General features: G+C 40.0%; 2 protein-coding genes across 4 annotated transcripts in view; one reads left to right on the plus strand and one right to left on the minus strand.

Moving 5' to 3' along the window:
- The window catches only part of STAT1 (signal transducer and activator of transcription 1), a 37,731-nt gene extending 20,393 nt beyond the window's left edge, over positions 1–17,338 (plus strand). Inside the window, exons 15-24 of the mRNA XM_070934906.1 lie at positions 948–1,031; positions 3,943–4,041; positions 5,922–6,057; positions 7,077–7,126; positions 8,246–8,340; positions 9,770–9,909; positions 12,533–12,718; positions 13,450–13,522; positions 15,753–15,849; positions 16,228–17,338. Of these exons, the coding sequence (XP_070791007.1) occupies positions 948–1,031; positions 3,943–4,041; positions 5,922–6,057; positions 7,077–7,126; positions 8,246–8,340; positions 9,770–9,909; positions 12,533–12,718; positions 13,450–13,522; positions 15,753–15,849; positions 16,228–16,251 (984 nt within the window). The 3' untranslated portion in view covers positions 16,252–17,338. The remainder of the gene's footprint in view (positions 1–947; positions 1,032–3,942; positions 4,042–5,921; positions 6,058–7,076; positions 7,127–8,245; positions 8,341–9,769; positions 9,910–12,532; positions 12,719–13,449; positions 13,523–15,752; positions 15,850–16,227) is intronic.
- Positions 17,339–18,378: 1,040 nt separating this feature from the next.
- The window catches only part of GLS (glutaminase), a 62,201-nt gene continuing 59,565 nt past the window's right edge, over positions 18,379–21,014 (minus strand). For all 3 annotated transcript variants that reach the window (XM_070946236.1, XM_070932400.1, XM_070931586.1), the window contains one exon: positions 18,379–20,303. In XM_070946236.1, the coding sequence (XP_070802337.1) occupies positions 20,147–20,303 (157 nt within the window). In that variant the 3' untranslated portion in view covers positions 18,379–20,146. The remainder of the gene's footprint in view (positions 20,304–21,014) is intronic.

Consider the following 21,014-nt stretch of genomic DNA (forward strand, 5'->3'; position numbering starts at 1 on the left):
CATCACTAATTGTGTAATAGCAACAGGTTCACTGGTTCTTGTTTTTCAACTTGTCACATAGAACAGGGATCTCGTAAGACTTGTAGACTTCATTTCCCAATTTCAACTCCCAATTTCTCAGCCAGCTATACTGGATGGAGAATTCTGAGAAGCTTAAAGTCCACAAGTCTTAAAATTGCCAAGTTTGGAAACCCCAATGCAGAATAAGGATTTAATCTATCTGTTTTGAACCTGTAAATAGAAGAGGAGTGATCAGCGATGAGGTTTGGAGGAATTCTGAGGTCCATCTCAGGAAGGAGATGCAAAATTTTAATACTCCAGTTGGCATAGAGTGAAATTGCTAGATGGAATTCTCATCTGAATTAAGGCAAACCCAAGTTTTGATGTAGATATAAATTCTTAGCCAAATTGGAATTGGGATTTAAAATTCCAATTTAAAAATCATTCAAATTTCTTTAAGGGCATCTTGCATTAATATCTAAATGTTCACAGTTTTAGGAACAAAGTGGTTCTTTCTCACTTTCTTTGATACCTAATACATCAAATGAAAGGGCTTTCCTTGTAATGACTCCAGATCTAATAAATTTTAACAAAGTAACTGATTAATGACCCCCCATAGGTGATAGAATGCCTTGTTACTTGAAATTGATTTGGTGCTATCAGAGCTAGCGCTTAAAGAAAGCCCTAAAAGTCAATTTATTAGCCCAGGTTCCCTCTTAATAAGTCTCATTCTTCTTTCTAAAGTTCCAGATTATAACTGCTGCTTTAATAGTTTAGAAGGGGTTGTTTAATTTCTGTAATTAAATTCATTTGGGATTGCATTTTTTCTCTTTTTATAGATAAGCTATTTTATAGATATGCTGCAATATTAGAAAGAATAAAATAGAAGGCTGTCAAATTGCTAAAGTTAAATACATTAAACTAAAGTGCCTCTCTTATTTTTTAAGGGTCCTCTGATTGTAACTGAAGAACTCCATTCGCTCTGTTTTGAGACAAAATTGGAACAGAATGGCCTTGTAATTGATTTGGAAGTAAGTAGATTAAAAAATTAAAGGCATAGAGTAGCATATCAATAACTTCATTTCAGAAGAAATGGGTAATCTTTTTGTGGCCAAGGGCCACACTTAACATTTGAAGGAAGATCGAAGATCACAAAGTAAGGATGGTCATTTCACTTGCAGTGACACATCTCTAATAGAATTATTACAACATTTATTAGTTTCTCAGCTCAAAATACCAGGAAGCTGTGCTACCAATTTTCCACAGTCAAAGACTCAAAGGTTTTGACTAACAATCAAAACTTTTGGTCAAAGGAGTTTCCAAGGGCTGCAAAACGCTATGTGCAGGCTTTAGGGCACAGGTTTGTTCATTTGTTCAATTTGTATAGTTGGCCATCTCACATTTTTGTCTGTGAGTGGCTCATACGGTAAAAATGAAAACGAATAAAAGAATTCAAACAATTTTTTAATTTAAAAGATTAATTAAAATTGTCACCTTTCTCACCTATCATCTTTCCCACAACCTTCTCCTATTGGTATATTATGATTTATCAATTGTTGTTTGTATCTTATGATTTATGATTGGATCTTAACCAATATGATCCATGACTTATCGCTTGGTTGTTTGTATGCACTAGAGACAAATTCTTTGTATGTCCAATCACACTAGGTCAATATAGAATTCTATTCTAAAAAAACATTAAAACATAACCTCATCTGCAGGCGAGGGCGATCCATCTTAAAAACAGTGTTGTAACCATTTCACGGGCTGTATTCCACTACCAGATCCCTAGGCACCATAGCAAACCCATCATCAGACCCTTTCAAAAACCAATAGGATGGGGCCAATGTAACCTCAGAGGGCAAGTGCTGCCCTCCTGGGTCTGAAGTGTCCCAATAAATTCCTTATCAGACAGCACCCATAATATGCCTCTTCTGTTGGACTCGATGGGAGAGGTAAATGTAACTGAGGAGACGTCCCGGTCCCATGATGTGTAGAGCATTATAGGTCATTTCCAAACAATCCTTTCCACAAAGGTAGCCTAAAAACTTTTATTCCTTTGATGTTGCCCGCAAATACTGGGAATTACCCAGTGAATATTCATGGGTAAAAGCACTGAAATGTTTGCTGCAGTATACCATTCAGGGGTGAAATGCTACCAGTTCGCTCTGGTTCGGGCAAATTGGTAGTGATAAAAACTACCAGTTCGGGTGAACTGGTAGTGAAAAAATGCTTTAAAAAGGTTAAAAAAAGGTTCTGACGATCGTGCGGCACAGCTGATGGTCAGCCAGCTGTGCCGTGCAATCGTCGGACCTTTTTTTCTTTTTTAAAGTGTTTTTTTTACTACCGGTTCTGGCAAATAGGTAGTTAAAAATGCTTTTTAAAAAGTAAAAAAAAAAAAAAGGGTTTCAACAATTGTGCGGCACAGCTGTGATCATTGGAACCTCTTTTTTTCACTTTTTTAAAGCATTTTTTACTACCTATTCGCCCTAACGGATAGTAAAAAAATGCTTTTAAAAAGTTTTTTAAAAAAAGTTGGCCACACCCACCCACTTGATTCTCCACCAAGCCACACCGACTGAACCGGTAGCAACAAATTTTACCTTTCATCACTGGTACCATTGGTACCATTGGATGCAATATTTTGGAGGCTGTTTTATTACCGGAAGTGATGGTGTGCATGTCAAGTGTTACCAACAAATGACAGGAGAAGTTATTGTGTCAAATGTCTTAATGTAAATGGTACCAATTAATGATAATGTTTGTGAGATGATGTCGTCATACCTCAAAAGCAATTGGATGATTACTCTTTGTTCACTTGGCTGCTTTCATCCATTGTCCATTTCACTGAATTGATAAATGGAAACTGAAGTGATAGTGGTTATAATCATTGCTTCTGCAATGCACATGTTGCTGTATTCTATGATACTGATACAAGTCATAAGTAAAATAAAGAAAAGTTTGGCATGTGGTGATTTAGGAAAAATGGTCCTCAGTGGTTAAAGCAGCCTAACATCTAAAGTCAGATTGTCCTTGCCTGGTTTATTGAATTGATTGGTGTAGGATATTTTGGAGCTAAAGCCCAAACCTCTGTTTCTACTTTGGGGCTCAATGTGACCTTCTAATTAGTTTTCATTATTTCTTTACCCTATTCTTTGTAGCTGTTGCTCAGATCTTTGGATGATGCGAAGATCTGTGCTTTGTTTAAATCCTGAATCGCTCTAATGATGAAATGACACCATTGTATAGTGTGAAGTTAACAGTCTGATGTCAAACTTATACCATTCAATTCTGTTGGTTTAGAGCAGGGGTGTCAAACTCAAGGCTCGTTGGCCGAATCTGGCCCATGGGGTGCTTAGATCTAGCCCATGGGGCCACCCTGAAAACAGCAAAGAACTGGCCTCTGCCAGGGAAAACGGAGCTTGGGTGAGCCACATGCGGCACCCCCAGGCTCCGTTTTTGGCCGCAACAGCCTCCTGCAGGCCTCTGCCAGCAAAAATGGAGCTCAGGGGGACTGTGTGCATTTTCACTAGCAGAAGGCTGCAGGAGGTCGTCGTGGCCGAAAATGGAGCCCGGATGCCCACCCTGGCCACGCCCACCAAGCTCCCCCCCCCCGAGGTCAAACACAACTGCGATGCAGCCCTCAATGAAATTGAGTTTGACACCTCTGGTTTAGAGCCATAACTCTCATCTTGTCTGCATGACAGAGGAGGATGGAATTAAAAGCGTAATACTTGGAGAAGGCTGGATTGAAGCTTTGGCTGAATTCACAGTTTACATATAGGGATTATAAAGTGGTTTTGCATTCCTAGTTTATCCAAAACTATTTAAAAAGCCACAACCATGTGATATGTGACCCTAGCTTCATTTTTTCTGCCTTTAGGTGGAATTCGTCATTTATGAATATTTGCTTAACTTGTCTCTGCAATTTTCCCTTTCCAGACCCCTTCCCTTCCAATTGTTGTGATCTCAAACGTCAGCCAATTACCGAATGGATGGGCTTCCATTTTATGGTACAATATGTTGATGAATGAACCCAAGGTAACTTAACAAGCACCTTTTCTAAGATTGAAATTGCTAAGAATCCCTGCATTCAGACTGGCTCCCTTTAAAGCATCCGTCATAAATGCCTTTACAAGGATGTATACTACTTAAATAGACAAGATAGAAGAAAATTACCGTATTTTTTGGACTATAAGACGCATCTTCCCCCCCCCCCCCCCAAAAGAGGTTGAAAATTTGGGTGCGTCTTATACACCGAACGTAGCCCCACGGAAGTTTCAGAGGCTGGGTAAAAAAGCAAGGCGCAGAGCTCACAACCAACGAACCTGTTGCTAAAGCTTTTTTCTTATTTTCCTCCCCATAAACTAAGGTGCGTCTTATACTCCGGTGCGTCTTATAGTCTGAAAAATGCGGTAGTCTTGTTGAACATAAGGGAATTCATGACATTGCACTGGAAGCATTTTATATTATAAAAATGTTTTAATCTTTGGTAGCAAATATGCATTCTCTAATCAGATCAAATAGATGCACTATTGTTATGGTTGCTTTTTTTTCAGTTCACCAAAAGAAATACAGCTTATTACACTCATCTGTTTATTACAAAATGGATGTTTATATGGCTTTTTGAGGAGATATTGAAAAAGTCTTGATTTATAATTATGTAGGTAAAAATGGTTGTTTTCTGGAAGAGGGAAGATAACGCCTATTCCTATCAAATCATTTATATTTTCAAAATTTGAAATGTTTTTGAAAAAAGCCAACACAAATATTCTGGGTTTCTGTTTGAGGAAAAAAAATGAAAATTAATACAGGAACCTTCAAATCTTTGATACTGCTTAATAAGAATGGAGTTTTCTGATTTTGCAATTTAATACAAGAAATTTTAGAAATTTCTACTGATTTTTTTCCCCCCTACAAGTACAACTGTCTGATTACTGAGTGTTAGTGTCTGTTTTTAAGCTTAATACTGCTTCTTTTGGCATCATGGGTTGGTTTAGACCAGCGGTCCACACCCAATCTTTTCAGCTCTGCGGACCAGTGGTAGCTGGGGTGGGGGGAGGGACAGGATGGTTCTGCACAAGTGGTGGGCGGGCTCAATGGAGTTTGGGCCTGCCGCTTGCATGGCTCAGTTCCAGGCCATGACTTAGGGGTTGGGGACCCCTGGTTTAGACTTACTGAGTGGCCAACATACTTCTTAGGTTTTTTATGCAATCCTAGATTGTTTTTTGCCAAGTTAACAGTGCTTCTTGTAGCATCTGGGTGCCAGCATTTTGCGTGGCAAAACTTCCTATTTAATCATCAAATCTCAGCCAGTTGCAAGCACCACTGTGTGGTAGTTAAGAGTGCCCTTCACCTGTGTGTTTGTTTGTTTTTTTCAAACGATGGAAGTTAAAAACCAGAGACGTTGGAGATTGTCAGTTGGGAGTGCCTCAAAGAATTTCAGAGCAGGATGGTGCTGATGTAGATTCAGATCCCATCTCATTCCTGAAGCTCATTGAGTGACCTTCAGGTGTCCCCATTTATTTGTTACTCCTTTCAAGCCTTATATATCCAGCTTACTCTTCATTCAGATCTGTTCAGTTCAAAGCAGTTGCTTTAAAACCTATTAGAAACATAAAACCTTTCGGCATCTGTTAAAGGCGCCATATTTAGATGAGTAATATCTTTCCTAAATGACATTCCTAAAAAGTAGCTTCTGGAGGGTGATGGATAAGCAGGTGGGATAGGTTTTTCATGGGCCCAGACACAGCTACCAAAAAAGGCCTTCTCCTTGCCCAGTTATGAAGCATAAGCTCAGTAGACAATCTGTCAACTGTACCACCTCACAGAAGTGCAGGAAAGTGGAGATGTCATCTGAGCTCCTTGAAAGAAAAATGGGGGATATTTGCTCTACATATCCTAATCTGCTTCCATTTTAGAATTTGTCCTTCTTCCTTAATCCACTGTGTGCAAGATGGTCACAGCTTTCTGAAGTGCTGAGCTGGCAGTTTTCTTCTGTCACAAAAAGGGGACTCAGTACAGATCAGCTGGAAATGATCGGAGAGAAGTTGCTTCGTAAGTGGTATTATAAATTCTCTGTCGGGTGAAAACTGAAAGGGCTCAAATCATTATGTCCAGAAGCCCTCTGAATCTTCACATTTCCTCTGGTTTTAGAGTTAGTGCTTGATTGTTCCTGCCGCCTACCACCTATTTTTCAGTTAGCCTCTCATCTTTTGTCCACTTTTGAGAGATTAAAAGATCAAAATGCAAAAGATGAAAATAATTTCATTAGTGGAACTTCTTGGCTGTATAGCATAGAGCAGGGGTGTCAAACTCAAGGCCCGTGGGCCAAATCTGGGCCATGGGGTACTTAGATTTGGCCCATGAGGCTGCCCTGAAAACAGTGAAGGACCTGCCCATGGTGTGTCTGCCAGCAAAAACGGAGCTAGGGAGAGACACACATGGCCCTCCTGAGCTCTGTTTTCGCTGGCAGACCGCTCGGGTCACCACAGTTGTCCCCGATGTTGAGCTGACCACGCCTACCCTGGCCAAGCCCCCCAAGATCAAACACAAGCCTGATGCAGCCCTCAATGAAATTGAGTTTGACACCCCTGGCATAGAGGCATGGTGATGAGAGATTTTAGCTGTCCCTGGCTTCTTAATCATGTGGTTTTAATTTTATTTAATTTTTTTGGATGGAGAATGTAGACCTCCTCTCAGGATAATAACAAAACAAAACACATAAGCCAAGGAAATGCTGAAGTGAAGATTCCAAATTTATGAAACATAAATTTTAAATCCAATTCCATACATCCTTCAAAATCAATCATGAACAATTCACTAATAATTGAACAGACGTCTTATGGCTTTTGGGTATTGGGTAGTCCAGCACATTTGGATGGGAAAAAGTTGAGAAAAGCGGTCCTTAAGCTGCATGTTCCTCAGACCTTTTCTAGATGGTGATACTTAAAATTCAAAACATAATTTTTGCATGGGATTTAATCTCAGGATTGCATTCTATGTTGGTACAGTATAAATGCATAAATGTCAGTAACCTGATGGAAATGTCTTGGGTTTTTTTTTTCTTCTTTTAGCAAATGGATGTACTCCAGATGGCCTTATTTCATGGGCAAGATTCTGCAAGGTATGAGTTGCTGTTCCTCAGCTAATGTTATGGGGATCAATGTAACTTAATATAAAGCATTGCTCATTGGATTTTCTTCCTACTATAAAAGAGTGCATCTGAATTATTCTTGGTTCTGGCTGAATCATGCCTGGGGTAAGAACAAAAATGTTGTTCTTGAATAGTTTAACCGTTTACATTCCATCAATGTAGACATGATCATAGGCTGTTCCAGTTTATGTACAGTGCAGTAGTCTCTACGATGGACTTTCCTTTAGGCTTCATGTGATGTATAGATCCACCCATTATGGTTTAGTGTTAACAGCAAGAAATGGGATCCTGACTCTGGAACAAATTAATGGATGACAAAAGAACAGAGCTGAAATTGGGAGGAACACCTACTATAATTCACAGTCCTTACAAGCATCTATACCACCTTGAGCTGATTGGAGATGGGAATCTAATACTATCTGGAGGAGCACTGGTTTCCCAGCCCTTCCATTGGGACTGCTGAATTGTCTTCCACACTAGTGGTTGCTTGCCATGGAAGAAGATACCTAGAACAGAAGTTGGTGTTCCACATGACCTCCAATGTGGCAAATAGATGTTTCCCATGACTTGTTAATAAAGCCTTTACTGGGGATTTCTCAGGAGAAACAACCCCCTCCCAAAAAAACCCAGAGTGTATAGGAGGTGTCTTTTGCAAACAGTAAACAAAGGGTAAGAAAGCTTTTAGCTCCTAGATGCACTCTGAGGTTTGTGTGTGTGTTTGTGGTGGTTTAATTCAATGAAGATGTTATCTATTCAAGTAACAAAAAGTCTACAAAAAACAACAACCAAACTCGAGAGAGCACCAAGGACTCCACAATCTAATATTCATTCTAGGAAGCAGGGTTTGAAAAATGGAAGGACAGGAATTATGGGATAATGGAGGCCTTGAAGCTGCAACTTATCCACTCTAATCATTTAGACACCCCTATTTTAAATATTCAGAAAAATGAGTACAGCAAACAAATGTGAAAACACCTAGCAAGTGACAAGAAGTGAAAATTAAATTAAAGACTAACACCTTGAGATGATTGATGCTAGATCAGTGGGCAATTTTTACCATCTCAGTTTTTTGTCTTTTCTTGATTTCAGGAAAACCTGAATGATAAAAATTTTTCCTTTTGGCTGTGGATCGAAGGGATCCTTGAACTGATTAGGAAACACTTGCTCTTCCTCTGGAACGATGGGTAAGCATCTTTTGCTCAGGGCCCAAATAGAATCCAGACAAGTCTAGATTGATTTCAGTTGGACTTCACAGCATATTGAAGTCAAGCAATATTTAAAGTTGGTAATACACCAAAAAAATGACTCTCTTGGACTCTATTAACTTTAGAACCCTAAAAGGAAGAATCCTGTAGTGTGTGAATGAAATCTGTTTTTCTTTTCTTCTGCACAATGTGATTTCTTTCTCTTTCCCACCATACCCCTGTTAGCTTTGAAAATCTGTACTTCAGACTCGAGGTTTCATAGCAGATTTAGAGAGCGTCTGCAATGCTGTTGCAAGGAAAGGGAATGTTTCTTCTGCTTTCTTTCCCTTAATAGAAACTGCATCGCTAATGGCAACTTACCGGGTTCTTCCATACTTGGAACCTGTGCAGTTTCAATATGATGTTATGGTAGTGTTTAAGAAAGAGCATTGTTCCCTATGCCTGCTGCATGTAAAAAGGCTTAAGAAGGAATAGAGAAACGATATGGGAGTTTCAGACTAATCTGGGATGGATTATAAGGTTAATGTTGCCATGAAAGAACCATTATAGTGTTTTTCCACTGTTCTTTTAAAGTGCTTCTAGATTTCAGCAAAGCCAAAAGGCCATTTTCTAATCTTTCTCTATTATGAAACCAACAAGCGCTGCCAAATGCTTTTTTAATGGTGCAGCATAAAACCTATTGTCAGGATGTAGGCAGCTGCCTGAAGGAAAAGTAAATTATTTTACCCAGCATTAATCTTGCAGAGTTTCCAGTAGCAAGGTTGGTTAGATGTAAGTCCTCACGTTACGACCACAATCGAGGCCAAAATTTATGTTGTTACGTGAGACGTTTGTTAAGTGAGTTTTGGCCCATTTTACGTCTTTTCTTGCCATATTTGTCAAGTGAATCACTGCAGATGCTGAGTTAGTAACATGGTTGTTAAGCGAATCTGGCTTCCCCATTGACTTGTCAGAAGGTCGCAAAAGGGGATCACATGACCCCGGGACACTGCAACCGTCATAAATATGAGTCAGTTGTCAAGCATCCGAATGTAAATCACGTGCCCATGGGGATGCTGCAACGATCATGTGTAAAAAAACGGTCATGTCACTTTTTCCAGTGCTATTGTAACTTTGAATGGTCACTAAGCAAACTGTTGCAAGTGGAGGATTACCTCTAGTTCCCTTGCTGGAATTCTTCTGATTTCCCTTTAAGAACCAAAATCTTTCTGTGTACATGGGGAGAGGGACTTTCTCATAGCTTTATAGTAAGGGGGCTGGGAGGACTGCCACTGGGGTCATGCAGTCCTTCAATATTTAAGGTCCCACTTTCTCCTTTTGGCAGAAAGACTCTGGAAGATCCTAGTTCTGCACTTAAAAAACAGGGGCCCCTCCTTTGATATGAATGTTCTTCTTCCCCATATTGCAGGCACATCATGGGCTTTGTCAGCAAGGAGCAAGAGCGAATCCTGCTTAAGGATATGGAGCCTGGGACGTTTCTTTTGAGGTTCAGTGAAAGTAGTCGAGAAGGAGCGATCACTTTCACCTGGGTGGAAGGGCCAGAAAATGGTAAGCAAAACCTGGAGGAAAGGCTTTGTCTTGTGACCAGCCTGCCAATGCCCTTTATGCTGGGAGCTCTTGTGCTTTAGAAAGGAGATTCTGTGTCTCCGACTTGGAAAAAAATCACAGTTTAACGAGCTCGGGTCTGGTTTCTCCCAGTAAGTTAAATCCCTATTAATTTCTGCAATTCTATGGAATATAAGAACCCAGTTGGCTTTGTTTAATAAAATCTCATACTATACAGTACAGGGCACTGATGGCTAACCTTTTCGGCACTGAGTGCCGAAACCAGAGTGTGCGCGTGTGCATGCACACGAACCAGACACTGGAACCCAGAAGAGAGTAGCTGGCCAGTGCACATGTGCACAGCGGCCAGTTGCTCTTCCGGGTTCCATCATGCGCCAGACATTGGCTGACGCACATGCGTGCACCGGAACCCGGAAGAGAGCAGCTGGCTGGTGCACATGTGTGCCGGGCCAGTTGGCCAGCATGCATGCGCACAACAGAACCCGGAAGAGCAGCTGGCTACGGTGCGTGTGCCCACAGAGAGGGCTCTGTGTGCCACCTCTGGCACATGTGCCATAGGTTTGCCATCACGGGTATAGGGGAATAATGCAATAGCATTCTCTTTATCTACTCAAGGTTGATGAGTGGATTTTCTTTCTATAAAATTGGAGATAACTAATTTTGGTGTCTTTCATCTTTCTCTGTCCCTCAATCGCTCTCTCATATATTTTACTCGTATATAAAAATCATATCAAATAAGTATTGAGTCAGGCCAGGGCTCGTGAGCTCTCTAGAGTGACTGGCAGAGGTTAGGAAAAGGAGCACAACTTTCTTCCAAAAATTCAGGCAGGGATGCTGTCCTGGCCTACTTTGTGCCAACAAGAAGGGCAGGAGCACTAGGAGAGCCCAGCCTTGCTTTTCCAGCAAAGGTTAGGCACAGGGGTGAAATCCAGCAGGTTCTGACAGGTTCTGGAGGACCGGCAGCGGAAATTTTGAGTACTTCAGAGAACCGGCAAATACCATCTCTGGCTGGCCCCAGAGTGGGGTGGGAATGGAGATTTTGCAGTAACCTTCCCCTGCCATGCCCACCACGCCCACCAAGCCACACCCACAGAACCGATAGTAAAAAAAATTGGATTTCACCACTGGTTAGGTGGACATTCAAAGGCATTCAGACCAACAAACTGTTTTACATGCCACCATGACAATTTGAGTTCCAGGAGCCCCTCAACAGAAGATAGTGTATTCAGTTTTTTGAAAAATAGCAAGGACCACCTCAGAATACTTACTGAAGGAAAAATAAAAATAAAACTACCGAAGGAAAAACAGCAAATTAAAATCCACAGAGCTACTTAATTAATTATATCGTTTGAATGAAAATACTACTAGGTTCTGAGACTTCCCTAATAGAATATTGTATAGGAGGAAAATCTGTAACAATCCCAAATGCAGTCCTTAATGTATGCTTGTGCATGTAAACTGCATGAATCCAAAATTATTCTCAATTCATGGTTGCCTGAATTGCATAAATATATGTTTAAGCAAATGTTTGAGATTGCAGTAAAATGCTTAGGCCCATAGGGTGAAGGATTGGAGATCTCACAGCTTCTTTGTCAGAAGTCCTCTTGGACTTCACACTGGCCTCACCTGCACTGAAATACCAACTTTGTTGTTCCTGCTACTGCCAATTTCTGGGAGATTGAGAACCCTACTTACAAGAAAAGAGATTAGATTGATATCCTTCTATGCCTTTCTGTCCATTAAAAAGTCAAAGTGCAGAAGTTTAAATAATGTGCTTAGAGTTATTCCCTGGTTCTATAGCATTGAGGGTTGATGAGTAAATTTCAGCACTTTCTCTACCTTTTCCCCCAGGAAATTGACCACATCTCTCAGAACATAAATTTAATACAACTTTTTCTTTAAAAAAATAAAACTATGTTTAAATATTAACATGCAAACAATTCAGTGCCCAAGGATATAAATATATTCTGCTCAGATCACAGTAATACAATAGATGGCAAATTAATTAAAAAGAAAATACAATTTCTGGACAGGCCACAAGATGGCAGTGGTCTGCTACAGACAAATTGCTCTCTGAAAGAATTTCAGAAAGGATCCTGGAGGGGATTCAAATTATTACAGATTACAAGAAATTCTAAAGAGATTATAAAGTGTAAATCAGGAACTAGAAGGAACAATGGTAATCCTGTAATTTTCCCAGCTTCCATCTATACAAGCTTTCTAGCAACTTCTATACCATTGGGGGGGGGGGGAATATAGTATGGAAATAATACTAGGGGGTGGGTAGGGATATAGTATGGAAATAACAGTAAAGGGGGAAAAAAACCTCCATTGATCCAATTCTGACAAAAGTTTTTGATAAATTTCTACATTTTCAAGCTTCTGTTAAAAGCAGCCCCAAATAAAACAATTGAAAAATATTGAGCTGAAGAAGCTTCTTGGATGAAAAGCGAAACGTCTTCAAAGAAAAAGCAAGAAACTCCCGTTGCCTCTTGAAAAAAAGCACCTTTGGGACAATTGAAAAAATATGTTTGTTGTATATTGAAAACTGATAACACTTATCTTCTCCCGTTTCTTTCCGCCACCCCATCTCACCTTGCCCCAGATCGTTCCTTCCACTCTGTGGAGCCCTATACAAGAAAGGAACTCTCTGCAGTCAGCCTGCCAGATATCATTCGCAATTACAAAGTGATGGCGGCAGAGAATTTTCCTGAGAACCCACTGAAGTACCTGTATCCAGCCACTCTCAAAGACAATGCGTTCGGAAAATACTATTCCAGGCACAAAGAGTGTGAGTAGTTTTCTCTCTACAACCTGCTTTTTCACAAGGACAACGTTCTCGTGTCCAGATGTGCATGCTTGTGTGCCTCAATCTTGGCATACCCTCAGAGACCACATTAGAAATCTCAGCTTTCCCTTCTTCTACTCCTGAATGCAACAATAGTTCTTTGGAATCTAGAACTAGATTCTAGGGTAGAACTAGAATCTTGGGCAGGGAGTAAGTTTGGTGCCATCTGAAACATGCCACTGGCCTTCATTTGAAAGCATTGCTTACACACAAGCGGCTTCGATTTTTGTTTTTCAAAAGTGGGTTTGGCTCATGTCTACATTGATAACAGTTTGAAAGATGTTTGCCTCATAACCAGAATTCTTTCTATTAAGATTTTTTTTCCCTTTTTGCACTCATCTAAATTGATATAAATGGAAGTTGAGAGAGATGTCTAGACCAGGGTTTCTCAATCATTTTGCATCGGTGCCACCTCCACAGATATGGGACAGTAAGAGGTGCATTTTTTGGTGTCAACAAGACACTACTTGCAGTATAATACACGTTGCCTATTTGGGGGTCCCTTGGCACTTGATGTACACACAAATGTTACATGTTTTTCATTAGTGGCCCCTTGAAATATCAACGGATCATATGGCTTCCAGTTGAGAACATCTGGCCTACAGATTAGCTTAGTCTGGATGTTTTCTGTTTTCCAGATGCAAAAATAAAACTTTTTGTGTGCTTCTTTCTAGCTTCGGAGCCCATGGATGTGGATGGCAAAGGCAAAGGATACATCAGAACTGAACTAATCTCTGTATCTGAAGTGTGAGTTTGCCAAGAAGAGAAGAGAGTACACTTTGAAAGTACTGGGGTGTCATCTTTAGCACTGGCCAATATCACACTGTGACAGAATAGAAGCATTCTTCCCAAGTTTGCTCAAGCAAACCTTCAACGTGGCCTCTGGGAACCACCATAGCCGAACGGTGGTCTTGGTTTATGCCTGTACTGATTCTGAAACCTAAGATTGAACCACCTTCCCTTCCCCTCCCCCACCACCACCACCGATAATCAAGTTTGCAGGACACAACTTCTGCTTGCCCACACTTTGTTCTTGCATCGTATGTCAAAATAAAGTTGTAGATTTTGGATAATGATATAATGTGCCTCTTTGGTTTTTAATAGAGTTTTTATCGGAGGGGGGAGGAACCCAGCAGACTTCCTCAGTTTATTGGAGGTGTCTGAGTGTGTGATAAGGTTGGCGGCAGTATTATAATTTATTGGCTGGAAGAGGTGGGTTGGTGGGGGGAGGATGAAGAGGAGGAATTGAAATGACAGAAGAGTTGTCCCAGCTCAGGATCCTTAAAGGGGAGGAGGTTGGTGAACAGAGCATTCACAGTGAAAAGGCTGGATGATTACTTTCACATAGCCTTCCTTTCTACTTTCTACTGCTTGACTGCTGCATGCTATTCTCCCATGTTAAGTCTCTATTCTGCTTCCCTCCTAATTCAGTTGTTGGCTTTATGTTTCTTACATGCTGCATCATCCCTGGCTTTTTGCAATGTCCTCTTCACAGCAACCAAATAAAACTTCCCTTCCTGCCAATATTTTTAACCCTTCCCTAAATTAGATGTTAAGCGTATTGACAGGGCTTATGTACAACGCTTATGCATTTGTACCTTGTCCAGTTTGTATTGTAAGTTGGTTTTCTATCATAAAAGACCCTTAAGACAATTGGCCTGCAAATAAATCTGACTAGTATATAGGTAGTCCTCAACCTAAGGGCACAATTGAGCCGAAAATTTACGTGACTAAATGAGAAATACGTTGAGTTTTGCCCCATTTCGTGACCTTCCTTGCCAGATTTGTTAAGTGAATCACTGCAGTTGTTAAATCAGTAACACAGTTGTTAAGTGAATCTGTCTTCCCCATTGACTTTGCTTGTCAGATGTTTGCAAAAGGGGATCCCCAGGACACTGCAATGGTCATAAGTGTGAAAAATGGTCTGAAGTCATGTTTTTCTGTGCCATTGTAACTTTGAATGGCCACTAAATGAACTCTTAAGTTGAAAACTACCTGTACAGGAAATTATTTCTCTCAGTATCATGTGCATCGTATAGATTTGGGGAAATAGAAGAAAGATATAGCTCTTTACAGGTCTTGGATGATCTTGTTGGCTGTAGGTGGGCAGAGAGATTTCAATTAAGAATGTTCTTTAAATTCCACCACCTCTAAATCTGCCAGGAAAACCAAAAGGAAATTTAATCTATCAAATTTGCATATGATTTTAACTGGTTTAGAGAGAAAAGATTAGTTCTCCAATTTGGGAAGGGGTTGTATGAATAATCTACAGTTGGCAATGTTTTAGAAAAAAGGAACCTTTTGCTATTTGACGGTGAAGGAAGAAAACCTAAACAGGTGTATTGAATCATACGTTTAATATGTTTATTTTGCAGCTCCTTTGGAGTAATGCATTCCCATAAGTTGTGGACAGGTTTAGTATTGCAGGGTCTTTAAGCTAGCAGGGAAGAGAAGTTCTATCCCAAATGGAGCAACCTTAGAATCCAGCTGTCTTCACCTGCACGTTTTGTCCATGATAGGCTTTGGGGATAAAATATTTAAACATAGCATTTCATTTTTTCAAAATTGAATTGGCCAAAATAGTGATACCTCTGGAATAAAGGTACTTGTCCTTGCTGCCTCCTGGCTGAATTTATTTGTGAAAATCCTAAAGTGCAAGTTCTGTGTTGCCTCAAGCAGGAACTGCATATGTGCCTGCCCTGCTCCTTTAATAGAAGTTCAATAGATTTCAGTATAAACTTGGGCTGATGTTGACTAACAGGCTGAATAGGCTGTTGGGCTCAAAGCAAGTCATTTGTGTTTCAGTGTGGCGAGAAGGCTCTGTGATTGAATTGAGAATGGTTTGTAGGCAATAGTGATGGTTATCCGCAGGCTAAGCCTAGAAATAGTGATGTGGAGACAATTGTTGTGCCTGGACTAATGGCTCATGTCCCAATTCATTAGAAACTAATTGTTTTTGTCCTTTGCTATCCTTCAGCCACCCTTCCAGACTGCCTGGCCCCGAGGCCCTTCTGCCTATGTCCCCGGAAGAATTTGATCAGGTAGTGCAAGAAGTAACTTCTGCAGAAATTATGGTGAGTAATTGACAATTGGATTGCTTTGTGGTCTAACAATGCATTAAGCCGCTTTTGTAACAAGCCTGTCATCTCCAGCCAAGAGATGCATAAGCACTATAGCTATCCTTGATAAATAGTACAGTCTATGATAAAGGTATGTCCTCCTTGCTACAAGGCAATTGATGAATTTTGCAGGTACATTGTTTCAGCCATCTATCTCTTCCTGCCAGTTTGGGCCTTCCATCTGAAGTCAAAATTACAACAGCCCAGCTTGTATGTTAAGTGCAGTTGTGATCTAAGTTATCCTGAAAGCTTGTATCTTGTCTGCAACACTGATTGCATGGAGTGGTGCGATTTTTTTAACCTGGTAGCTCATCTATGTTTTCTCTCTTACAGATGTGTACCGAATGTACGCCGTGAACCCTGGCTAGGCCAGCTGGCATAAAATCCAAATGTGTCCTCTTTACCTGCACTTCCTAGAATCCGTAGGAGTCTCATCACTTAAGTCTCTTAAGAGCTCTATATCTTGTAGTATGGTGTTTACTCTGGTTTACAGCAAGGGCGGCTTGAATCTTCAGAAATGCTTACTTGCTGCTAAAAATATTTATCTAGTAATCCTATACATAGCTGTTTTCGTGGTGTCGTGTTCAATAATATTTCCAGTTTTTATATATAAGGTTGCTTAGGTTCAGTTGGACCTGTGTGTGAAAAGCTACAGGTCTCCGACTCCTCTGGAGAGCCTCTGGGTCCGAACAATCTAGGATTATCCTTATATCTTGGGTTAGATGCTTGGTAGTTATTGCTGCCACACCACTGTTAGGGGGAGGTTGCCGGGCCCTCCCCTTAACACTAGTTGGTCAGTACATTTCAACAACCTCTGCTGCCCTTCTGATAAATAAAAGGTAAAAATGAATTGATTTCTATAACACAGTTTCCTTGTGAGACTGTAATAATTTCAACCTTCTTCCCACGTTCCTCTCAAGCATTAAAATCTAAGTTAACATTCCTTTTTACAGTAACTCTCAAATACTGCAATTAATTCCAGTTTACAAAAATGCATGCACTTATTTTGGCAGATCATAGGATGGTGCTGGCTCACTGTAATCAGTGATCTCAGGAGAAAGACTGCTGGTCAAGTTACTCGCTCCCAAGAAATATTAAAAGAGAAAAGCAACTCTTGAAATCTTTGAAATTGCACAGAAAGTCCTGTTTGCAGAGAATAGGAATAAGAGAATAAGGGTTCTCACATGCACAAAAATAATTATGATTTTAAAGGCAAAGTCTAATCAGAGCAATTACCTGTTCCTTAGAGGTAAAGGAAAGTGTCCCTAGATTTTTGTGGCCTCTTCAGATAATTTTAACCCAGTGATGAAATGTAAAATTTGTTACTACCGGTTCTGTGGGTGTGGCTTGGTGGGGGGTGGGGGTAATGTGACTAGGTGGGCGTAGCCAACCTTTTTTTTTTAACTTTTAAAAGCATTTTTTCTACAACCTCTTCGGCCGAAGAGGTTATTAAAAAATGCTTTTAAAAGGCTCTGACGATCAGGCAACTCAGCTGGGATTGTCCGAGCCTTTTAAAAGCATTTTTTTTTTTTTACAACCTCTTCGGCCAAAGAGGTTGTAGAAAAAATGCTTTTAAAAGGTTCGGACGATCCCAGCTGAGCCGCGCGATCGTCAGAGGCTTTTTTTTTACTTTGAAAAGCATTTTTTTGGCCGAAGAAAAAATGCTTTTAAAAGTAAAAAAAAAAAAAAAGCCACTGGTGATTGGGTGGGGTAGGGATTTTTGCTACCAGTTCTCCGAACCACCCGCTGCCATCGCTATCGGATTGGGCGATCTGATCCGAACCGGGAGCATTTCAACCGTTTTAACCACATATCAAACGGGTCAGAACTGGTAGGCATAACTTATTTTTCCTAGTCTAGGCACCCCAGCAACTGCTTCCCATGCTGTTACAGAAATTGGCAAAAACAATCCGAGTAAGCACCGCTGGCGTTTGTTATAGTGTTAAATTGCGTGTAATGTGATCTTTGTTATTGAGGGAAAGAAGGTTCTTCCCACAAATGTCATCAGAGTACTAGGAAATTCAAGACAGTATATTTTGTGTCATGTTGCCTGTAATGATCGTAGCTATTGCTAAGTAATTAATAAAGGGCATTTATTGTAGTCTTCTATGGACTTTTTTCATGCTGGTCCCATTAACAGCAGTACGGTGCACGTAACTCTCTTCCATATTTACCAACCATATTTAGGAAAACAAACATTGCCCACCTATATATTAAGAACAGAAGAATAGACTTCTAAGTTTTAGGGCAATGGTGCCACAATTGACAACCTTATAACACAGTACGCTTTTCACAGAATGCAGACTGGATATGAAAAAAAAAAAATCCAAGCTTTTTACTTTTATTTATTTAACTTTATTTTATTTGGCCTGTTTATTATTTTAAAATGCAATGCATTTGGATTTGTAATCCTGAAAATAAATCTTACCTTCAGAATGGTTACACTCAAGTTTAAATTATGGGAAAATGGTGACAAGCAAAGAATACATTCATCATGGTTTATTCCCTATAATAAAGCCAAATGTCAAGCCAAATCAGTCACAATTGCTCATCAGGTCAGTAAAGTCACTGATAATCCTGCCCTGAAGCTAAAAATGGTGCCAGTCCACTGCAACACAAACACGCACACCCACGCACACACAAATGAGATAGAATAAAATGACTGTAGTATTAAGGTACAAATAAAGCTCACTTTTAGATGTAATAAATAAAATGTTTAAAGTTCACTGTTGCATTATTTTTGGAATAAAACCATGGAAGGCAACAGCAGAACTGAACTGAAGATAATGTAAATATACACATAAATAAACTAACTCCAGGAGTTACAAAGACTTATGAAATACAACTCATAAGAAGGAAATGCTATACTATACTTGCAAAAGATTGGTAGCTGCTAAGTAAGGGGTGGGTTTTTTTTGGGGGGGGGTTGTAATGGATAAGAGAAAAATAAGCTGTTGGGTAATATGGCCATTTTTTATGTGTTGGTTATTTTGTTCACCATTTTTATTTGGTTTTAAAGCAAAAATAATAAAGTAAAATGCAAAGTACTAAAATGTTGACTGGTCAACAAACATTCTAGCACTTTAAAATGGGGCTGTGTGTCTGGAGCAACATTCCCTATATAGACAACATTTTTTTAAAATAACTATTTATGTGCTGGCCAGAGGAGGTATGAATTAGTGAGTTTTCCATAATGGCATCTGGGATATGAGGGTTGGCCAATGTTCTGCTCTAGTGAAAAACTGATCAGCTGCAAGTGAACTTTCTAGAGGTTAATCCTACAGGGTCAATATGGCCAAACTTTTAACTGAACGGACAAATGTGAAGGAGGGTGTCGCTGTGAATGAAATGGTAGGGCAAAAGGCAAAAAAAAAAAAAAGACCTTGTGATGCCATCTACTTAAAAGGTGAATCCCCAGTTGAAAAATCGTCTTAGCATAAATGAATTTTAGCATGTTCACTGAGCAACATCCAGTTTAGCATGTATACATACTGTTTATGACAAATTAAATGTGGTGTGATCACAATGTTTTGCCGTAGGTCACAGTTCACCATGGGGAAAACGTTCAACCAGTTGAATGAGGGAGGGTGAGATGGGAAGCAGGACAAAGAGTCTACAGGTGCAGTATTCTCTACTTACATTCTCCTACATTGTTTGGTCAAATAAATCTTGGAAGTGATTCCCTGATAAAAACACTTGGAACAAGAAGTTAAGCCTAGGCAGCATCCGTCAGTCCATATGTAAGAAATTACATGATGTAAGCAGGTATGGTGGGAAAACATTTTGAGTGCTTTATGTTCCAAGATGCCAGATTGAATCCACAAGAGCAACAGATCTCGAAATCTAGCAAGACGACAACTATGTTGGCTCAGGTATACTCGCAGACAGCTTTCTTACAATTACCCATGTATACACAGCAAGCAGGACAAAAAAGCTTCATGAGTTTGACCATAGAGTAAAGCTTCATGGAGATAACCCTTTCCCTCCCCCCCCCCCCAAATACCCCTGTGCGTATAGCCAACAATAATTTCTATCACTTGCACGTAGCACAAGGTAATATTGCTCACATGAATAGTTGTTTTTTCTGAAAAACTATTGTCTTTTGTGTGCAACAAACAAAGCTGCTGTAACATTGGAACAAAGCAGTACTCTGGAAAATATATATCACTATCCAACAGAAACACTCACACTCTTCATAATCATTTTCCACAATTAAATAGATCATTAACTTTGAATCTCAGTCAGAAGAGTGTTATAGTAAGCCATCCAGGTTTTTCTGTACAGTTTGGTTTTCTTTTCCATTACTAGAGTTGTCTGGAGGAGTGTACTGAACTTGATATTCTTGAAGAATTTTGAATACATCATGATGTCCAAAATGCAAAGCTTCATCCATAGGTGTATTGTTCCATCTGGAAGAAAATTTAACAAGAGGTGGTAGGTATGTTAAAGACATCACAATCTCTAACAGGCTCTAAATTGACACTGATGCATTTATACGAAGATTTCCATCCTCCCTTTCTAATGAACAAACCTCTCTGTTTAGCTTCTAAAATGAATGCTGCCTCTAGAGAAAACCCTCTCCTGAAAAGTGGGTGCCCACCTGGCTCCCCAAAATGGAGTTTCAGCTGAGCTTGTCTCTCTACATATTAGAGACTGACTGGAAGTTAATGCTGTTTGATGGGCTTCTTTACAGTAGATCTCTTAAAATCTGATGATTCAGCTCCTTCCTTCAGTGAAACACTCTGTAGTCACTTGGCCAGACCAGTCTGGGTAATCAGGATAAATCATACTTAATTTGTTTTCTCCTACTACCAAGTATCCTGTCTTCATCTTCAGTCTGAATGAATGCATGTCAAGTCCTATTTTAATATGATGGAAGGACAAGCAAACATCATAGGTGTACCATAAGACCCGCTATTACTGTGGTGGTGCAGTGGTTAGAATGTAGTCCCAGTATGCTGGCTGCCAGCAGTTCGGCAGTTTGATTCTGACCGGCTCAAGGTTGACTCAGCCTTCCATCCTTCCGAGGTCGGTAAAAAGAGGAGCCAGATTGTTGGGGGCAGTAGGCTGACTCTGTAAACCGCTTAGAGAGGGCTATAAAGCACTGTGAAGTGGTATAT

This window comes from Pituophis catenifer, unplaced genomic scaffold (assembly GCF_029215685.1).
Source record: "Pituophis catenifer annectens isolate HBS135680 unplaced genomic scaffold, rPitCat1.0.hap2 SCAF_1, whole genome shotgun sequence".
In the NCBI taxonomy this organism is placed as follows: Eukaryota; Metazoa; Chordata; class Lepidosauria; order Squamata; family Colubridae; genus Pituophis; species Pituophis catenifer.